We start from the raw sequence: 20,298 nt of genomic DNA on the forward strand, positions 1-20,298 counted from the left end.
CTTGCTTATAGGCTACAATTGTGGAAAATGATGTTTCCTTTTATTTAACACCCACTCTACATTTCAGAGAGTAACATGCATTTGACACCACTATATGTACCTATCTACATTTCCATTTATTTGTGGTTAATGTTTTTTTTTTTAAGAATAGAAGTTTTTAAAAAATGTGAACAAATAGTTAATAAGTGAGTTCATTTAGGCAAAATATAACATAAAAGTGACTGATAATGTGTTCTTTGTGTATACATAAGACAACAGCCAATGTGGATTTTGATTGTTCTCTATACTCTAACATTGAAGTTTAATTTTTTTAAATATAGCCTATGGACGTCTTTAGAGTTATTTTATACTTCTACTTTACATTCCAGAGAGTAATTAATTACGTTTGATCTACTTTTCATTTATTTTTGGTTAAACCTACATTTAATTGCATGCAAAATACGTGATCTAAAATAGAAAATACCAGGAATTGATGTACATTTACTTATTACACCCGATTTAATATGTATTTTAAGAGTGTGTAGCGTACACAGATAGTATATATAAGGGTACAGTACTTTTATTTATTTTGCTTTAATCATGTAAAACTAACCGGAAACAGCATGTCGTAACAATCGAAACTTTTTGTCTTTACAAACGCTTCCGGGGAAATTGCGCTCGCGACACGCGTGGGCATGCAAACTTCTGCTACATACTTTGCCTCCAGAGGTTCAGACATTTGATACTTTGTTTATTTTATTTACACTTCAGTTTTCTAGCTTACTCCCAGATTACACTTGCAAACGGCAGCCTATGAACTACATAGGTCCTTTATGTTATCCTCCATTGTTCAGTTCACTGTTAGAGGCGTGGCGAGGTAGAGGAACATCTCAATAAGCAGTAGGCTCTAAACCTCAGATGACATTTATGGTTGATACAGAGGACATCTAGCGGCTGAGGTGTGTAAGTGCATTTAAGCACAAACTAAATGTGGTACTGCCCTACTGTTCCGGTTGCCAAGCTGAGGAAAGTCCCCTTCCAGCTTAACAGTGACTGACAATTCAACAATCCACAAATAACACCAGTTTTTACGTAAGTCGTTTATTTGGCAGCTGCAAAAGTCTTAAAGCTTGCTAGACTAGAGTGTTGACCTCACTTGCAATGCTTACAAAGAATTGCAGTTGTTTAATTTTAGTTAGTTTGTAATTGGATAACCTTCAATCAATTCATTGGTCATCTAGGAAAAACCTGAACCCCCATCAGTTTCTATAACATTGGTTGTTTTTGCTTCCAGCCCCCACAAGAATGAGTCAATTTTCAGTATGCTCATAGTAAAATCTATACCAAAAAAATACAAAAACAGGTCATACATGCACTCATACAATGCTGAAACTTTGGTTCATCCTCATCTCCTACATAAGTGCATTTCACTTTTCTCCAATTAAAATACAACTGGTTTGACCATATCGTCCCTATCCTAATATCACTTGTGACAGTTGTGCACGCATTTTATAGTAGGCCACCATTTCCTGTTTCTTGTTCATAGTGCATTATTTGAAGTAATAGCTCAAGTAATTTTTTTTTGCCTATGCCCCATTCCGAAATAATTTTAGTGGGCGTCTGTAAAAATACCATCGAAGACAAGAACATGAAAACACATGCTTATGTAGTGTCATCACAATACCAACTACAAGAACGTATATTTCAAATGCATTTGAAAAGTGAATGGACCAGCAGACAGTTGATATGGAAACGCAGTATACAGTTTATGTGCACTGCAGGTTTTATTACAAGTTCCATTAACTACAGGGTAGAGGAAAGAACTGGAGAAAACCAGTTCACGTTTACCTACAGCCAAAACCATTTATCAGAAAAAGAAAAAAAAAATACTGGTAAAAAACACATCGGAGCATTTAAAAGAAGAGCTTTGGAACAATAATTTCAAATCACATCAGAAGACAACCAAGTGTAAAATATTCTGCACATTTGTAACAAACACCCTTCTGTGCAGACATGAAGGGACAACAAGATGGTGGAGCCTCGTTTCTTAGCTAGTGTCCATCTGAGAAAACAAAAAACAGGGAATTAGACAGCTGCCAAAACATGATTTGTTCATCGTCAGCACTCTCTACTGACAAGTCAAACATACCCTGGCGTTGTAGGCGTCTAACTGAGCGTCCAGTTCCTCAGCCGACAGCTGCTGCTTGCTAGCACCCCCTCCCCGGCCGCCTCCTCTTCCCCTTCCTCTGGCCCCTCCTGCACCACGGCCTCCGCGTCCACCACCTCCTCTCTGCATGCCTCCAAAGTTACCACCTCGGCTTCTGTTCATGCCTCCACCACCTCTGTTCAGACTGAAAGCAAGCATGTCGTTCACAAGCGGTTTCCACAATAATAATGCAAATGCGTATTTTTTTGGGTGCAGCTACACTTACCCCTGCATTGGTCGCCTCTGTTGTGTGTCAATCTGTGATGTGACAAGCTGTATGTTCATGGGCCGCCCTACACAGACAAATACATTATTAATCTCAGTTTAGGCAGGGCAGTAGTGCTGAAACTATTATTTGTGCAGCAATAAATCAAAGCAACAGAAATTTTGAGTTTGAGACGCACCATCCAGTGGGATGCCATTGTACTGTTTCATGGCCTTGAGGGCATCTGCCCTTCTTTCAAAGTGGACATCTGCCGTTCCCAGGCTTCTTCCTGACCGGTCGTAGTGAACTGCGGCCTTTTTCAGAGTCCCAAATTCAGCAAAAAGTTCCTGTGGCGAATAAAAGAACATTTCTGAGTAACAATGCCCTTTGCCCCATCCTGACAGTACACAAACACTCATTTTAACATCCAAATAATGGGTACGGGAAAAGAGCTCACCTGAATGTCTGCATCCGAGACGCCAAAGTCGAGATTGGAGACGAGGAGTTTCCCTCCGGTTTCCACACCAGCTCCTCCGCCGCCAGCAGCGCCATTGAATCCGCTGAAGTTGTTGTCAAACATGTCATGCTGCCACTTATCTGGAAGCTGTTTAGGCTGCAACAGATGAAAGAGAACGCACCTGCTGACTTCAGGACCCCCTTGCCTCTGTCAATCACAGAGTCCACACGGCTGGGTGTTGGGGCAAGCAGGGTCTCCACTTCCAACAGGGGCCAGGGTGCTCAACTCTCCCCCAAGAGGGCCCCCCCCCATGTTCCCTGCCCACCCCATCACTTAACACAAGTGAATCAGCTCAGACAGAAGGACATACATAGGACAAACAACGTAACTTTAGCAGCAAGGGGATGCGTTATAGATACAATACACAGATCAAACATTATGGAGTCTAACAGCATCTACTGGTACTGCATGTATTTACTTAGACTACCAAGTCAAGATTTAGTATCCCAAACCCACCTCCAATCTTTAGACTCAACCCAGAACAATTAACCCACCCCTGCTAGCTACCAACATTGCCCACAGTTCTTGCCATCTGCGCCTCCACCAAAGGCTCTCCAGATAGGATCCTGGGGTACACAGGGGGGTCGCCATCTGAAGCAGTGTTGCCTCCAGCGCTGCACCAAGTTTCCTGGCCTGCCCAAAAGTTCTTTATCATGCCACGAAATGGGCTTTCATGAAGGGGAAGTGTCCATACGATGAAGGGGAGGGGGGATGAACCAGGGAAAACAACTAACATAGGGACCAGGGAGCGTGTAATAATTGAGCGTCCATTTTGAAACCACGCCATTTTGGGGCTTTGTTTGGTCTGTCTACATACTCATTCACACTTAAAGAGTGACGATCTGCCTTATAAGAACGCTATCAGGGGTGTGGGGTTGAAGTCCACTGATCCATCCACAAGTAACAGCCACAGTTGAAAAGCCACCAAACAGGCCTTGTTGTGAAACCCGCCAGCCACTCCCGAACAAAAGGCCACTGCGGAGGGACAAAAACTACGCTCCCAAGAGGTGAAAAAAATCATTTGTGGGCGAATTTCAATCGATGTCGTGGTTTCCTCTGACCATCACTGGGATACTTGGGGTGGAAAGCACGGTTATTGACCGTGGAAGACTAGAGCTATAATTTGATGTGCAGGATTCAAAATGGCGCTGCCGAGGCCTTGGCGTTCCAACTTTAGCTCGTTAGCCAATATGGCTAACACGTTCGCCCTCTCCAATGGACTCTTCTTGGAAAATGCCGTTAACACATTTGGGTTGTGGGAGAATGGACACACTATGAAAATAACTTCCATTAATGCCTTACCGCGAAACAGAGCACTCCTCGGAGGGGGCTCTTGCGGTTTTGGCAACACTTTTATCGGCTAGGTGGTTAGCTAGTGGCTGATAGAAGGATGTTACCCAGGCATTTTCAGCTTTGCCGAGGGTTTTTCCTTTTTCTGCCCATTCCTCAAACTTTCTCATACCCTGTTGTAAGGCGTTGGTCTGCCTCTAGCGCGGCTCAGGTTCTGTCGGCCCCTCATGGGGCCGGATCCGCCGCCTCGGCCTCCAAAGCCTCCGCCGCTGACTCCTAGACGCCCGCCGCCGCCGCCTCCCCGGCCGCTGCCTGCTCCTCCGCGGCCTCGACCTCTTCCACCACCCCGGCCTCCTCCACCTCTCTGCTGCCTGTTCTGCTTGATAATGTCGTCTAGAGACATATCCATCTTATCGGCCATTATTCTGCCCCAAAAATGCTAAACTTTGAAAAATATATATAAAAAAATACACCCTAGACTCGGTTGGTCCCTCTCCTTGCCCTTTCACGGATTACTGCTGTCTGCACTGACGACGAGAAATCACAATGAGCCCAGCTGCCGCACAATATAGGCAAGCTGGTTGGGTACGTACGGCACGTAAACATGACGACATCGCGTAATAAACGTGACCAAGATCAGATACGAACGCCATTCCATTGTATGTTGATTTGTACAAAATGTACTGAAGCCTTAGAAATTATTGATGACCATTAATAATTTAAAATGATTGCTTAAAATTTAGCTTCACAATTTCAAAGTGTTATAGAACAAAGAATTACTGGATTGATCAAATAGTTGATTGAAAACTAATCTGCAACTATTTTTATCAATTGATCAAGTCTTTTTTTCAAGCGTTTGGTCCTCAAAATGTTACCCTTCAAAATGTGAATGTTTACTAAACTGTTTTGCCTACGATGTCATTTAACCTAATATATACCATCAGACCAAAAACAACTCTTCTGCTCATTATGAACCACATGATTATAAGTATGATCTTATCGACCAATCACCTGGATTCCTGGATCATGAAATTCCCACCAGAATAAGATTCAAGTTAAGTTTCAGTCAGTTTCCTTTCTCCATGTTTCATGCTTGGTATTAATGTAGGATCGATATAAGCAGGAGTACTGTAAAAGTCTTTTATTCAACATTTTGTTTCAAGGCTTAGGGGAGGGGGGGGGGGGTAACCAAGGGCAGCATACTCGGGGAGGTCTCTACTTAGTAAAGTCCATTTGGGGGCAAGAACATTTATAATAAAAATGTTGGCCTTCTACATTGCATTTGGCTTTCAAAACTTGCCCATAAAATGTGTATCCAATGTGACCATTCATTAAGTATACAATTTTCTGAGCAAACTATCTTCAAGAACAAACTAAGAAAAAAAAGATGTCAGCCCTTTTGCATTTTCCTCCAAAGTCATATAAGTAGCAGTAATAAAGAAAACAGGGTTTTAATTTAAGACTGCAGTCTCTTGTGTCCTGTGGAGAGCGTCGACAGTTTGCACCTCAGCATCAGATGTCAGCAAATTTTTATGAAAGTTTGCATCAGTCCTGTCCACATACAGAATGCACATATGAAGATTTTGTGGCTTGAGATAGGACGAACCAAGAGATGACAGAATTTGTTCTCCCTGGATTCCCATATATTTTCTTCTTAGTCGGTTGTAGAGGGTAAAGAAAGTGGGTTTGTTATGGTCCAGACGAGTTTAGATATGAGATTGGCATTCTGTGCTCGAAGGGCCAACAGGGCTGACTTTCTGGAGGAAAAGTTCTTGGGTGGGTGGAAAAAAAGCAACAGGACCATCATGAGAAAGACTAGGATTTCTTGGAGTCCTGTGTGTTGCGTTTCTTGAGGTCACTCAGGTCCACTGGTGTAAAAGCTGCAGGAGCAAAAAGAAAGAAGTTGTTAACGAGCCCGCACTTAATCTAATCCTTAAGTGTGACATAAAAAATGAAATATCACTTCACTACCAGGTTTGGAACTTACAATGTAGGTTTGGATTTGGGTTCTTCTCCACATATTCCTGTGGTCCACGGTCATTACGTTCACTATTTTGCGTTGATCTAATGTCTCTAAGCACACACTGCCAGGCTGTGGAATAGGTAAAACAGCAATGCTTTTGTTAGATTTAGGAAATCTTGTCCTTACAGTTTGTTAGACCTCAAGGATACACATACATGGAATCTTTGGGGACTCACACTCACTGTAAACATAAGTTTTGTTTGTTTACAGAAAAACTCCACAGGGCACAATTTAAAATCCACAACAAGGAGTGGTTCCATCTGCTGTTCAAACAACAGAGATAGTTAATAGAGAGTGTTTTGTGTAGCCTCTTGACATTTGAGCGCTGACTGACAGATGAAAATGCAGCGATAAAATTGCCTGTTAGAAACGTGTCCTCACATTGAAGTGGGCAAATAACCCGTTTTCTTCTGCTATAAGCTCTTTAACTCCTTAAAGCTATTAGTCTATGATGATGATACAATGTTATTTTTAGAGAGACCTACTAAATGAATTTGATAGAAGGATTAACTTCATCGTATACCATTGATAATGGCTAAATAACCAAAAGGAGTATGTTCACTTCATCAACCCTCACACCAAAATACATATGAGTTTAGGGGTGACCCTGAATAGTTGACTATTCAACGATTGGATTGAAGGAGACTGATTCGACTGCCAATTCACCCCCCAGCATTAGTTTTCCTTTTGAGATGGTGGTAGGTTTTTTAAAGAATCCAAGCGGTGAAGCTTACTTGATCATGCGTAGAGACCCAAAGCGTGCATGAATAAATCACCATGGTAGTCTCGCAAATTAAAATATGGATCAATAAACAGAAAAAAAACACCCCTATGTGTTTTGCCAACAGTGTACCCTCTATAACTAAGATCTAAGATATGAGATGTAGTTACATGTGCCAATTTAACTGGTACTTCAAATGCACGTGTTTACATGCAAGATAAATAAAATTGATAATGGTAATGCATGCTGCACGTGAAGTGAATGAAAGGGTCTGACCTGCACAATATACAGAATTCAATAGACCTATCAATCATCACGTTCAGAGAGAAGAAAAGGAATTTCAGTAATTCAAACATAAACTGTCTTAATAGGTTAAAGTCTATTTTGCTGTAGCCTAAAGAAAATAAACTTTTCTGGGAAATGCAATGAAGGTCCATTACTCCGATCGTAATTAGCAAAAAGGAAATTTAAAGATCCTGTGTTTGAGGGCATACTTACTATCATGTATAAAGCGCACATTTTCCTCATGGGCTGGGGTGAAAAGCTCCCCACTGTTAGTAGGGGATCGAGGGCTTGAAGTCCGCTTGTAACTATTCACCATCCTGGGAGCAGATGAGCTTCACAAACATGAAAACAGCTAATTAACAGCGTGAACAGACATAGTCAGAGAGAGTGATTCATCATTGTTTACTGTACACTTAACTCTATCATAGTATTCTTCTAAGCCCAAAGTTGTACCTACAATTACATCTGATGAAATTCTAATGATCAAAATGAACACTTTCCCATTTATACTTTGTACTAATGTACTTGGGTGCTTTAACCTGTGACAAACCTGGTCATTCTGTTGGCAGTCTGTACTCGCTCCTCGCTCCTCTATGGTGAGTGGATTGAAAGAAGGCAAGGGTTCGGAAGTCCTCAGCTGATTTCTAACAACAAACAACAGTGTCAGCTAAAGCATCCCCTTAGCTGCCAGTTTCTATACATCATAACACAGGCCTACACTTAAATCACACAACTAACTTTAAGAAAAAGCTAACTATTGACAGTTCTGGTTAACCAAGAGTTAAATTGACTACCGACAATAAACTTTATCATCTGAAGATCACTTGCCAAGACAAGTCAAGTAACACTGGGAGTGCTGATAGAGTGCGGTTAGCTGCTTATCGCTCGACATAAGTAAGGTGCTGTGCGCGTGGAGGAAATAAACATTAGCTAGCCGGGGGGCTTTTGTTTACGTTTCTACTCCAGCGGTGTTAGCAGCAGCTACATAGCCAAATCCAGCGCATTAACCACTAGTTTACTTCTCATGAACAACAGTGTGCACTTTCTCTGTTATCATCTCTGCATGTTCGGACACTTGTCCCCCTATAGCTATATACCGGGGGACGGCTAACTATAGTTGTGCTGACACAATATTTTCAGCTAACTTTAGCCACCTAGCTATCTCGCTAGCTTTAGCTGCTACTGCTACACATTGTCTTGTCCCAACGTTAGCTTCCATCAGCTAATAACTGGAGCCGAATAATTCTTTAAATCACACTCAGCGCAGTTATAACACTTTGTACAAATGATCAGTTAATAAGACAATATTAAGATATTCAACAAACCTTTGTTTGGCCCTTCCTTTCGATTTCTTTATTCAGAGACTGTGAACGCCGTCAGACCTGGCTAAAACGTTGCCAATGCCAACCAATCATTTCCGGGAAGAGACACGGAAGTGAAAGAGCTCCAACTATTCCAAACCAATAATAATAATAATAATAATAATAATAATAATAATAATAATAATAATAATAATAATAATAATAATAATAATAATAATAATAATAATAATAATAATAATAATAATAATAATAATAATAATGAAAATAATAATAATAATAATAATAACAACAACAACAATAACAAATATATTAACACACACACACACACACACACACACACACACACACACACACACACACACACACACACACACACACACACACACACGACTCTTTCGACTCTTATTTCTTCAACAAAAGATTGTACATTTGTTGAGATAGCCTATAGTCTTTTTCACACATCTGATTTCTTCTTAATTTTATTAAAATAATAACAATACATTGTTTCTTATGAAAATATGTCAGGGTACCTTACCACGATATCAAGATATATATTTATGTGTTTTAACTTTTCTTTTAAAGGTGCACTATGCAGTTTGAGGGGAGAGGGATTTGTTTCCATTTACAGAGCGCAGTTAGTTTACAAAACATATATTCTAAATGTAATTCTTAGTATTTAATAATTGTATCAAAATAAAACTGTTTCAGGCACCTACAGTCAAACAATAGACTATAAAATGTTTGTAATCAAACTGTGGGCCCTACTGCTGTAAACAACAACAATATAACAGTAACTTTTAAGGTGGCTTTCTAACTTGATACAGTGTCCAAGGGTTATAATTTTCCTGTGAGGAAAGATTGTTTATCAAATTATGAGAATATATATCTTAGAAAATGTTTACTTTTCAGACACACCCAAAGTAACATAATGCACCTTTAATGGGCTATATCAGCACAATTTGTAAGCAGCAGCAGCATTACCCAACTACAGCCAAGTGCACGCCATGTAGCCTAGGTAATCCTGTGCCCCAGTAATATTACTTCACACAAAGAGAGTGGTTGAAAATTCCACCAGGCCACACACTTTCATTCAGCATTGATACAACGACACAACTCATTCATGGTTTATAAAAGGTTTCTTTATTTATGAAAACGTACAAAAATAATTATTGAAGAGAAAATGATACGACTTATAAGACTTTCATTGCTGACATCTCTACTACAGAAAACAATAACAACACATGAGGGGGAAATACTGCAGCAGTAGACATTTTGAACGCAGCATACACTTTTAATTTATTTTTGTTTGTTTATTTTTTTCCATTTCTGACCAAAACAAATTATTCATTTGGCTGATCCTCTGTCTGCCCAGCAGTGAGGATCCATAACTCTCTCTATAAAACACAAATATCTGAGCTGATAGTCCCCTGTTGTAAAACCAATATACAGTACAATCAGAGTTAGGAAACACAAGTCAGCAGGGTGCAACCAGCAACTAATTGTTGGTGTTGTATTACATCAGCTGAGTGTGAAGACAGCACAGAGAGATATTTGCAGATTCAGCAGAACATCAGCAGCTCGGACACTGGCAACATGACAAATAGCTTATACAAATGCAAAAAATAAAGGAAAATACAAAACTACCAGAAAAAAAAGCAATCATCGCAATTTGTGCCACACCTTTGAAACTTACTAGAACCTTCATTATGCTTTACAATATCAGTGACATGGCCCTAGCTCTGGCTACTTTCTGTCAACCTTTTTCTTTTCTCTTTTCCAGGGGGCTGTTCCACTTTCTGTTTTCCGTTTTGGTGATCTCTCTCAGGGTTCATTTGGTGGCCGATCACACGCAGCCTGTCTCAAACAGTTTGGCCAGCTCTTTGCAGTCAGAGTCGATGAGGTCCACGGGTTTCTCTCCACTCTCGTTCTCCACCTCTGTGCTGGCTCCCATCGCCAGCAGATATCTGAGGTGAGAAGAAGGAAGCAGAGCATTGTTGAACAGAGGTTCTTCTTTATCATCGGTGCAACTGATCTTCAATGGATGGGATTTTTGTGTCCCTGTAGCTATGCAGAATACTGGGAACAGTCAAAATGATAATTTGACAATGTAAATTCACTCCTATACAATGTTTTCCGCCTCTTTTAAACACAGGGCTTGATCAATTTTGAATACTACTTTTGTTTGTTGTTGTGGTTAAAATTATGTCAGAGTGTGATATGTGTGTGTTTTTAAATATGTCAATGTTACTCAATGTTCTGTTCAAAATACTCGATACACTTTATAAGGTCATTGCAATCAGGTGACCTTTTCCTACCCTTTTTTTTTTAAAGATTATTTTTGGGCGTTTTCGCTTTATTAGACCGATTTGGAGAGACATAGTTGTGATTGGTCAAGACTGAAAGGTTAAAAGGTCATCCGTCGGTCACCTGGCAATTTCTGGGTAGCCGTCACTGCAGGCCATGTGAAGCGGCGTCCAGCCCTCTTCGTCCCTCTGGTGAACATCGGCACCATATTTTACCAACAACTTCACCACCTCCAGGTTTCCCGTCAGCACAGCTTCGTGTAGTGCTGCCATACCTGCACACAAGACACTACTTCAATCCTGTGCTTCACACGGCCATGCAATCAACTCATACCACGTAAGTTTAAAGTAAGTTTAAAAATTTTTGAACCCTTGATCCTCATTGGTTGATGTATTTAGACATTTTCATTGCAGGCAAAAAGTGCTAGACAGTGCCATTGAAACACAAAAAAAAAGCTTTTGTGGGACTTTGGCTCACCTGAGTGAAAGATTGTGTCCACGCGAACCTTCCTTGCTCTCATGAAGCGACCGATTTGCTCCATATCTCCTCGCCTCACGATATCCTGGAAGATGATGTCATTGGGGAAGTGCACGGCCCTCTTGGTGGGTGCTACCACAGGTATCACAACAGGTGCTGGGCTCTCCTTGGCTTGCGTGCGAGGCTGCGTCGAGCTGTACCGTGAGCCCTTGCTGTACGAAGGGACGTACGTGGACGCGGCCTTGTAGGTAGACGCGTATTTTGACGGGGTGTACTGTGTGCTGCTGTACTGTGAGCTGCTGTACTTCGTGCTGCTGTACTGTGTCGGGGTGTACTTTGTCGTGGAGGGGTACGTGGGTGTGTAGTGTGTCGGTGTGTAATGCGGAGGGGTGTAATAGGTGGGTGTATGGTACGTCGGCGTGTACTGTGAACTGCGGGTGTACGTCGACACCGGCAGGCCTACGTGGTAGCTGTACTTCATCCTTGCGGTGGGGGTTTCGGGCTCTGCCTCCTCCCTATGCGGTCAGCCCAGGAGGAGGTAAGGGAGAAAACCAAGAGAATGCACCAAATCCAATAAAAGAAAGAGCACTTTATCCTTTGCTCTGTGTCCTTTTTTCTTTCCCCTTCTCGCTTGTTTATTATCCTCTGGAGATACCTTCGCAGTATCTCCTACTGTTGCTGCAAAACACAAGCACTTCACAAATCCTTTTTTGCTTCACTGTGTTCCAGTTAACTTGTACGGTCCTATTTTTCTCGCCCGCTGTGAATTTCTGCCATCTGAAATGATTTTTTTCCGCACAGCGTGTAACCTGTTGCACAGAACCAGTTGACTAATGGGGCGAGTGGAAGAGGTCCCCTATGTACCCTCTGTAGGGCTATTTTAGGAGATCCAGTGACTTCAGCCTACAAATAAGCGGCCCCCTAGTCCACCTCCTCCCCCTTGAACAGCCACATGTCCCACTGACGTCGCACCCACCCCTAGACCATAAAAATGTTGACAAGTAAAATGTTCCCATTGGGTATAGCCAACATAAACATCTAAAAAAAACAATTAATAACAAAGCAGAATTTTGCCAGATGGAGACCATACCTCACACTCAAAGGTTGATTGATGTCCAGTTATATTTGTATTTTGGGCTGTTATGTATATATGTCCACTTTCTGTCTCTCTAATGACACATAAACAACAGCAATAGCACATGATTTCTGATGCAATATAAACTTAGAGTCTGAGACATTTTCAATGAAAAGGAGATCATCAGGTTTTTAGTACGTCGTCCATGTTCCCCATTGACCTGCAGGTCAGTCATGTGACACTTCAGGCTTGCCCTCTGCATCTTAACCCGGTACACCAATTAATTTCACCCAATGGGCATGGTCGCACGTGGCAGTGTAGTCACAGTGAGCCGAAATGTAACCTCTTCCCTTAAATGTCGCCGAAAAAGTCACACGGTTGCCAGAAACGCAAATATTTACAAGGCTGAACCTTTGACATACAATATTTGCCAATAAATCAACTTTTTCTAAGTATGATTTTTGCAGATAAAGCCTACTGATCCTAACGCAGAATAAGAACATATAAAACGGTTTTATTTTAAAATCACACTTGACGTGAATGTTGCTGTCACATTGTACTAAGTTGCACCAGCTGTCCCCAGACAGGCTTCTAAGATGGGCAGAGCTGGTTATAACTGGTTCACAAAAGCTTTCAAAAAAGGATGGGCATTTCACAGACGCTGCCAATGTAGCAGAGAAAATAGCATCGTCGCCATCTTCGGGTTTGTGTTTCTTACCACCATCTCAAACCACTTGAGGTGTGACCTTGCTCCAGAACTTGATCTCCTCTGTTTTAATTTTGCAGCTATTCTGATATGTTGCTGCACGTTCTACATACTTTTACATACTATTATTCAGTTTTCATTATATCTATAATACATTATTTCAAGGGCACCTGCTCACCCATAACCTTCACAACAAAGCTGTCATGCAATTGTTGTTGTGACAACTTCCACGACTGAAAATACAGAAAATATGCAAATTAAGGTTTCAAATACAAAAAAAGGTACCTTATCATGTCTCGTTTGGGGCCATTTTGTGGAAAGAATCAATGAATTTATGCTTGACCCCAACATCGAATACCAACACGATTTATTATTCATCATTACACCTCTCGGCATTACTACTGGTCCCTAAACATGGCGGAAAGGGGCTTAGAGCTAATGTGTGTTGACAAATTAAAGTGAGGGCATTTGAATGTTCACAGCTTGGGTTAAGGGACTTATAGAAGCAGCTATCATATTCCACAGTCTCTTATATGGTACTGAGGGGGTTGCAGGGGCGTCCCTAAGCAACAGTGACACCTCCCCTCTGCAGGGACTTCCTCATCCAGAGGAACCGGAACCTCAGCGCAACTAAAATGTTTTGTTTGTTGCAGCCCGCTGTTCGGCATGCTCTTCAATTGCCAGAGAGAGTTATAGTGTCTTGCTATTCATAGCCCAAGGCTGCCAGCCGTGTCTCCGACATCCCTTCAGGGTGCATGTTATGATCTGTCAAATTACCCATAAGTCAGAGTTGAAAACATTCAGGTGTAAGGAACATTTCCAAAGACATTGTCAGGGGTAAATGTACGAGATGTCATGTCTGCACGGTGTCATAGGCTCCCATACAATAGGTCCCAGCTATTGCCAATATGTATGCTATTTCAGATACTTTATTAAACACATATTTTTGACTAGTGTCAATAACAGTCCCACTTATACTCAGTAACCCAGTGCTATGTTGGTATGTATTATGACCTCCCATCAAAAATAAAATGGAAATTTTACACATTTGAATAGGATATATGAACTTTATTAAATTACCTCGTCAATAATTACATTATCTCCCTATGCATAATCATTTCAATGTTGTTGCTAAGCTATTGTCAGACCATGAGGCCTGAATGTCAGATTTATGAATATTCAGCTCATCAAATATACACCAAATGTTAATTTGTAATGGCGCGAAGTACCGTTCAAGTCCTTCTTGGAAACCCTGAAGGGAGTCCTGAGGGATTCCTGGAGCTTTTTTTGTATCCCTGTGGAGATTGGGTGACCTGGCACCGCCCGCCTACATTCTTCCGCTCAATTTTCATTTCCCTTCAGTAGTCAGTCTGGGGTTGCGGTATATAAGTGGGTTCTATCCAGCCAGATTTCTGCCAGTCCAATCAGCAAACAGAAGGAGTGGCTCAGAAGCCGGCACATGACATATGTCACAACCAAACGTTATGCGATTGGTCGGCAGATCCAGAGTGGCACTGGGCAGATCCAATAGTTTTAAACTTCAACAGACACCCGTCTTCAAGTGAGGGAACGTTTGTAATAAGTTCCCCACAGGTAGTTCAAACCCCCACATTCCTCCCAAAAAAGGAAATTAAATAAATTAAACAGTGGACATGACCTCAATGTTTAAAATGATAGCTGCAACATTGTATGTGGCTCTGGTAAGGGTCGGCAGATCGAATAAGTCTCTGAGGTATCATTAGCGGTGACAGTAGAATTCATAAAAAAACTAAAAAACGTTGGTAACACTTTATAATAACTATCCGTTGTAACTCGTTAATAGATCATTAGTAAACTCTTAATTAATAATTATTAATGATTTGTTAAGTGTTTGTTAGCAGTTTGTTAAGGATTTATAACAATGGTAGATAGTTAATAGCTTAATAATTGAATCAGTTCATCTGGGAGGTAATCCGAGATACCGACGAGGCTGAAATAGGCTGTAGACTATACACAGTGCATGGGCAACTGAGGGCAGCCCCATTTTCAAATATTTTTAAATAAACTCAATACACACTGTGCATGCCATGGACTTGAACGTGACGTGATCAGTTAATCTCGGATTACCTCCCAGATGAACTGATTCAATTATTAAACTATTAACTATCTATCATTGTTATAAATCCTTAACAAACTGCTAACAAACACTTAACAAATCATTAATAATCATTAATTAGGGGTTTACTAATGATCTATTAACGAGTTACAACGGATAGTTATTATAAAGTGTTACCAAAACTTTTTAAGCACATGAGCACTCATTGTTTCTCTGCTGTGGTTGCCTTTACTCACCACCAAGTATTCGGGGACAAACAGTTCAGGAGGAGCCAAAAATGACAATTTTAATAGCGACCTGTCACAGAGGCTTATCACTGAGATATGCATGTTAGATAATAAGCCTGCTATGCATTTCTTAACACTCCAATGAATCGCATGTTGCAGGTAGGAGGTCGGTCGGTGACTCCATTGCTTAAAAATAACAGCTGTGATGCATCCTATCTGTGTATAGCATGTTATGAATGCTGGCTGCCATCCTCATAAACATTATGGTTTGAGAAGGTCAGCTTAAAGGTGGAGTCAGCGACTCTAGAACATGCTTGTTAAAAAAAGCCTTTTTAGTCAAAATCAGTGAATATTGCCTCACGATCCGTCACCTGTCTGTACTGTGTGCGCTGAAGAAAACATCAGTTTTAAAACACACACACACACACACACACACACACACACACACACACACACACACACACACACACACACACACACACACACACACACACACACACACACACACACACACACACACACACACACACACACACACACACACACACACACACACACACACACACACACACACACACACACACACACACAATACGACAGGTATTGTTTTGTGGGGGAGATAAACACAGATTTTGACAAAGTGATTTTGTCAACAAGCATTCTCCAGAATCGCTGAAACCACCTTTAAGACAAGTCATTTGTATCTGAAAATGTAGTTTTTATTATCCACATGTGTGCATAGACACACTGTTATTTTTCTTTCCTCTTCTCACTTTGTGGTGACTGTGAGCAGGGTTGAGAAATAGAATGTAGGAAATAGAAGTAGGTCACATGGAGTCATGAAAAGGTTATTGGAAGGTATACGTTTACTAAAGCACGGCATGATCTTGTCTGCTTCCTTTTATGAGGCCATGATGCAAGCCATTTTTCCCAGAATCCATCCCTGATGTCCTGGGCACATGAATTCCCTTGGGTGACAACAGTAACAGTGTTGTGTCTCTAAAAAGGCAGCATATGAGCACACCTGGGCGGTAAACACGGGAGGGATTAATCCCTGTCTGGATCGCCAAAGACCCAGTGGGAGACACCCACTCTGGCTGAAAAGGATCTGGTTACGACACGCGCTTCAGGCCAAAAACTAAATCGGAATCTAAATCAGGATCATGTAATCCTCTGTTCAGTGAGAAAGAGGGACATGAGGACATGGTTCCCGAGATGATTAAGGATTCAGAGTGTAAATTGAGGGACAATGACCCTGATATTCAGTCTCAACATTTACAAACTGAAGATAAATGTTTACTGGACATTCAAATAATTAGATCTAGATTATTAATGGAAGATATTGTATTGCATCTACTGCTAATTCAACTTTCCCCTCAACATGGCAAAACTAGAAATTAATATTAAAAGTACATCACATCTCTGATGGCCTTCCTCTACACTCTGTTACCAAAAGCAAAGTCAGCAACAAAAAAATACAGCAACAATACAGCAACAAAAACAAATAATTGTCAAGCTCTAGCCCATTTTAGTTATTTAATAACCTTTTAAATTTTAATTGGTTATACATAATATTCTTAAAATCCCACATTGTTACATTTGGTGGTGTGAGCAGGATCAGGGCCTGAGCAGAGTTAAGACATGGATTTATTTATTTCAGTGCTTTTGTTGTTATATTTTTACCTTGTGATTTCTTTATTGTGTGGCCTGGTGCACCTTGGGTGATGCAACTCCAGCCATACACTCTTAACAAGTTGCAGGGGCTGCAGACTTAAAAGAGTGGGAAGATGTCACAAGGCGGCAGTAGCTTTTTATTAGATTTTTTTGGCATGTTTTACTTTTTATTAGACAGATTTTGGAGAGACTAATCGAAATGAGGCAAAGAGGGGAATTTGAGGTGGATTCGCAAATGGTTGGGTCCACACACACTGAGCCAAGTGAGCACATTAGACATGCCAACCCAAACTAAAGTGAGCCATTTGCTGTTGAAAATGAGCCTGACTGCCATCTGGCCCTATGCCCTACATACATGACATGTCCTTCATGTTTCCCGTGCCTCTGGACTCTTAAATTGCCGAACCCTCCCAGCCATGAGCAAATAGTTTCCATGGGAATTGGTCCATATTCATTACCACAGACTGGATGAATAATTTTCAAATGATGTGCAAATAATATACTGTACATGTTTGAACCTCTACTGGACTTGGACTTCGGTATGATGAACAAACAGTTGAACAAAAGAAAAATCAATGCATGTTTTGTATCAATTTAACATGATAGTTACAGGACCCCTCAGCTGATTTTCGACATGAACATTATATTAGTGTCTTGTGAGTCCCCCAATGTTATAGATGTGCAACATTTACTGGAGTTCCCCCTTTGGAGGTACAGTGTGTAATATCCGGAATATTTAACGGCATCCAGTGTCGAGATACTAGATTGTAACGCTCCTTTGCCAGCTTCTCCCTTTTGGAGCTATGGCGGCCTTTGAGGAGAAGAAGCTATAGTTACTAAAGATGACATCATCCACCACGGCCTCAAGCATTCCCACAATATCAAGGGATGAGGTGAATATGTATTTAGTTATTTAAAATCCTTAATTGACTCCATAGTTGTCATGTAGAGCTAAACAATGACAGGTGCAAACCAAATGAACCCTGCAGTCTGCCCGCTGGGAGGGTCAATGTGATTTTTGTTCCAAGAGAAATATTACTGCTGAGGCCGTGTCTAAATGTTGGCAGAAGAAAGGGCAGAACACCTCTCATCTGATAATATCTCCTCATAAACAGTCTAACGTTTTCCAGTGAACCATGTAACCCCAGAGGAAAAGGCTTCCAGTAAAGCTTTGAATAAATAATCCCATGAGAAGGTTTAAAGCTTTTATAGACTGTTTAGAATAGACATTTTGTCTGCCATCCAGGGGCTCAAGTGAATACAAGCGGGGAAAGCTGGTGCCGCCATGGAGAGAAGTAGTTCTGACATTGACCAAGTTTAAAGAACGCTGCTGTGCAAAGAGGGAAAGGCAGTAAACAGGCCCTGCAGCTGTCCGGCGACACAGTGCGAGCAAAGGGATCGGCGCTGGTGTGAGCAGCGCTAAGGCTGACTGACTGAAGGTTGGGTTACCTTAGCAGAAGCCTGCATCCATGGAAAAGACGGCCAGGGGTTAAACGTTGTGCATGTGAGCCTAATGTGTTGATGCCTATTGCACAATGAGTGTGTGTGTTTTGGTCCGGACGTGTGTCCCACAAAACTTCCTTTGCTCAGCACTGCCACTGTGATGTTCTCTCACCACGTTGTGCAAGGTTGTGATTATCTAATTAATGCTTAAGCTCTAGGGGAGATCAAGCAATGAAAGACGGAGGGAAATCGAACAGGTGGACGAACTAAATCCTCCCTTTACCCCAGCATTTGAAGGACAATGGAGTATCATACTTTCACACAATGGCCATGCCCGAGCCGCTTTTAGACTTTGTAAAGCACATTGACATTTAGCTGCTGGTCAATGACATAATATTATGTATGTACAGTTAATATAAACTGGAGGTACACACAAAGTGAATTACAGTTTGAAATAATGCTTTCATCACTTTTCACCTTGAAACAAATGCAGCATTATACACAAACACCTTTGCTATATAACCTGCATGAGTACTTCATTATATAGTGTACTATTTAATAGGCTTCAGACTGAACTAGACAATAGGTCCTCGTCCATACAGTTCCAGCTCGGCTCCTTAATGAGCGTTGCACCAGTGAGCGGGTATGTAGGAAGACAAATGAGCCATGAAATACCATCCATATGACAAATAACTCCAAGGTTTATTGCTGAAAGGCCTGTCATTGAATTGAGGTCTTAAAGAAGTTTAAGAAAAAAAAAATCTCCAACTAATTGTGAATATTAGAACCAACGATTTGACATCGGAAGAGGTTCATTATTGGAATAGCAATAATGAACTTATATAGTCAACAGTTTTTAAAGGATAGTTGTGCTTGGTTTTATGTAACTGGTTATCATATGATACTAACAACACATTTTCATGCTGGCGATAGCCATAGGCCGGAGGCATTACTGTGACGTCATGCCTCATGATTGCAATAACTCAGGAATGCTTTCAAGGATTTTCGTCAAATTCGGCACATACTCACATTTGAACTCAAAAATATACTGATCACATTTTGGAGGTGAGGGATTTTTGTCAAATTTAGCATAAACTTACTCTTGGACTCAATGGTGAACTAGTTAGATTTTGGAGGTCAAAGGTAACTGCAATCTTACATATTGTCAGGATGCAGTGACCTTGTACACTGTTGTAACTTCTTAGCTGTACCTTGTTTAAAGTATTGCTTACTAACACTGTAATTTAACTGTTCATCCTGCGGAGGCATGTAACCGCTAGGCGGTAGATCTAAATCTCTAACTTCTTACTTCCCAGTCTTATTCCAATATGTGTAATTGGCCTCATATCTGATTATTGTAGCTGAGAAGCTGCAGAGAAACCGTTCTCAAATACACCCATTACAGTATTTTACTGTAATACTACTATATACATTACTGAATATTTAAATTCTTTATTTTTAATCTTGTAAAGAAACATTGAACTGAACACTTCTCAAGTAATTTGTCTTCATGATTTTTTCTTGTATTAGTATTCCTGAGTTACCCTAACTTGGAATTCCAGACCCACATCTAGAATGATATAGGGTCTGGCGATGAGCAAACGACCTTCCCAACTCAAGGGGCGGCACAAGCACATACATTTCAAAATACCACTACACGCAATTGGATAGCACTACGAATGACTACGACCAATCAGAGCAATCAACAAGGTGATGTAAGGGCCCAAATGACTGTAGGCTACTATCACG

General features: G+C 41.0%; 3 protein-coding genes across 4 annotated transcripts; all 3 read right to left on the reverse strand.

The window, feature by feature from the left end:
* Positions 1–1,720: 1,720 nt before the first annotated feature.
* On the reverse strand, positions 1,721–4,727 carry alyref (Aly/REF export factor). Of its 2 annotated transcripts, none has more exons than XM_080044502.1 (6): positions 4,370–4,727; positions 2,848–3,003; positions 2,590–2,737; positions 2,412–2,478; positions 2,129–2,330; positions 1,721–2,041 (listed from the first exon to the last, which is right to left on the reverse strand). In XM_080044502.1, the coding sequence occupies exons 1-6, from the start codon at positions 4,616–4,618 to the stop codon at positions 2,027–2,029; spliced, it is 837 nt and encodes a 278-aa protein (XP_079900628.1). In that variant the 5' UTR covers positions 4,619–4,727; the 3' UTR covers positions 1,721–2,026. The 2 variants fall into 2 exon arrangements, with proteins under 2 accessions (XP_079900628.1, XP_079900627.1); XM_080044501.1 differs by having other exon boundaries at positions 3,437–4,500.
* A 615-nt stretch (positions 4,728–5,342) lies between these two features.
* On the reverse strand, positions 5,343–8,639 carry mcrip1 (MAPK regulated corepressor interacting protein 1). Its single transcript, XM_080043247.1, has 5 exons — positions 8,552–8,639; positions 7,777–7,870; positions 7,440–7,558; positions 6,185–6,289; positions 5,343–6,077 (listed from the first exon to the last, which is right to left on the reverse strand). Exons 2-5 carry the CDS (start codon positions 7,782–7,784, stop codon positions 6,013–6,015), a joined length of 297 nt encoding a protein of 98 aa, XP_079899373.1. The 5' UTR covers positions 7,785–7,870; positions 8,552–8,639; the 3' UTR covers positions 5,343–6,012.
* A 1,164-nt stretch (positions 8,640–9,803) lies between these two features.
* ppp1r27a (protein phosphatase 1, regulatory subunit 27a) lies at positions 9,804–11,912 on the reverse strand. The gene is made up of 3 exons (XM_080043342.1): positions 11,330–11,912; positions 10,976–11,126; positions 9,804–10,512 (listed from the first exon to the last, which is right to left on the reverse strand). The coding sequence occupies exons 1-3, from the start codon at positions 11,808–11,810 to the stop codon at positions 10,392–10,394; spliced, it is 753 nt and encodes a 250-aa protein (XP_079899468.1). The 5' UTR covers positions 11,811–11,912; the 3' UTR covers positions 9,804–10,391.
* Positions 11,913–20,298: the final 8,386 nt, after the last annotated feature.

The sequence above is a fragment of the Ammodytes marinus genome, assembly GCF_949987685.1.
Source record: "Ammodytes marinus genome assembly, chromosome: 16".
Taxonomy (NCBI): domain Eukaryota; kingdom Metazoa; phylum Chordata; class Actinopteri; order Uranoscopiformes; family Ammodytidae; genus Ammodytes; species Ammodytes marinus.

What these genes read in the sequence shown, in the direction of transcription:
- alyref (XM_080044501.1), bottom strand. Translation starts at nt 3,694, where the DNA reads ATGGCGTGGTTTCAAAATGGACGCTCAATTATTACACGCTCCCTGGTC. An exon ending in TCTCGGATGCAGACATTCAG is followed by an intron (nt 2,738 to 2,847) that starts GTGAGCTCTTTT and finishes TATTCGCCACAG; the next exon opens with GAACTTTTTGCTGAATTTGG. An exon ending in CAGAGGCGACCAATGCAGGG is followed by an intron (nt 2,331 to 2,411) that starts GTAAGTGTAGCT and finishes GCTTGCTTTCAG; the next exon opens with TCTGAACAGAGGTGGTGGAG.
- mcrip1 (XM_080043247.1), bottom strand. An exon ending in TGTGCGCTTTATACATGATA is followed by an intron (nt 6,290 to 7,439) that starts GTAAGTATGCCC and finishes CCTATTCCACAG; the next exon opens with CCTGGCAGTGTGTGCTTAGA. An exon ending in CCCAAATCCAAACCTACATT is followed by an intron (nt 6,078 to 6,184) that starts GTAAGTTCCAAA and finishes TTGCTCCTGCAG; the next exon opens with CTTTTACACCAGTGGACCTG.
- ppp1r27a (XM_080043342.1), bottom strand. Translation starts at nt 11,810, where the DNA reads ATGAAGTACAGCTACCACGTAGGCCTGCCGGTGTCGACGTACACCCGC. An exon ending in GGACACAATCTTTCACTCAG is followed by an intron (nt 11,127 to 11,329) that starts GTGAGCCAAAGT and finishes TCTTGTGTGCAG; the next exon opens with GTATGGCAGCACTACACGAA. An exon ending in GGCTACCCAGAAATTGCCAG is followed by an intron (nt 10,513 to 10,975) that starts GTGACCGACGGA and finishes TTCTCACCTCAG; the next exon opens with ATATCTGCTGGCGATGGGAG.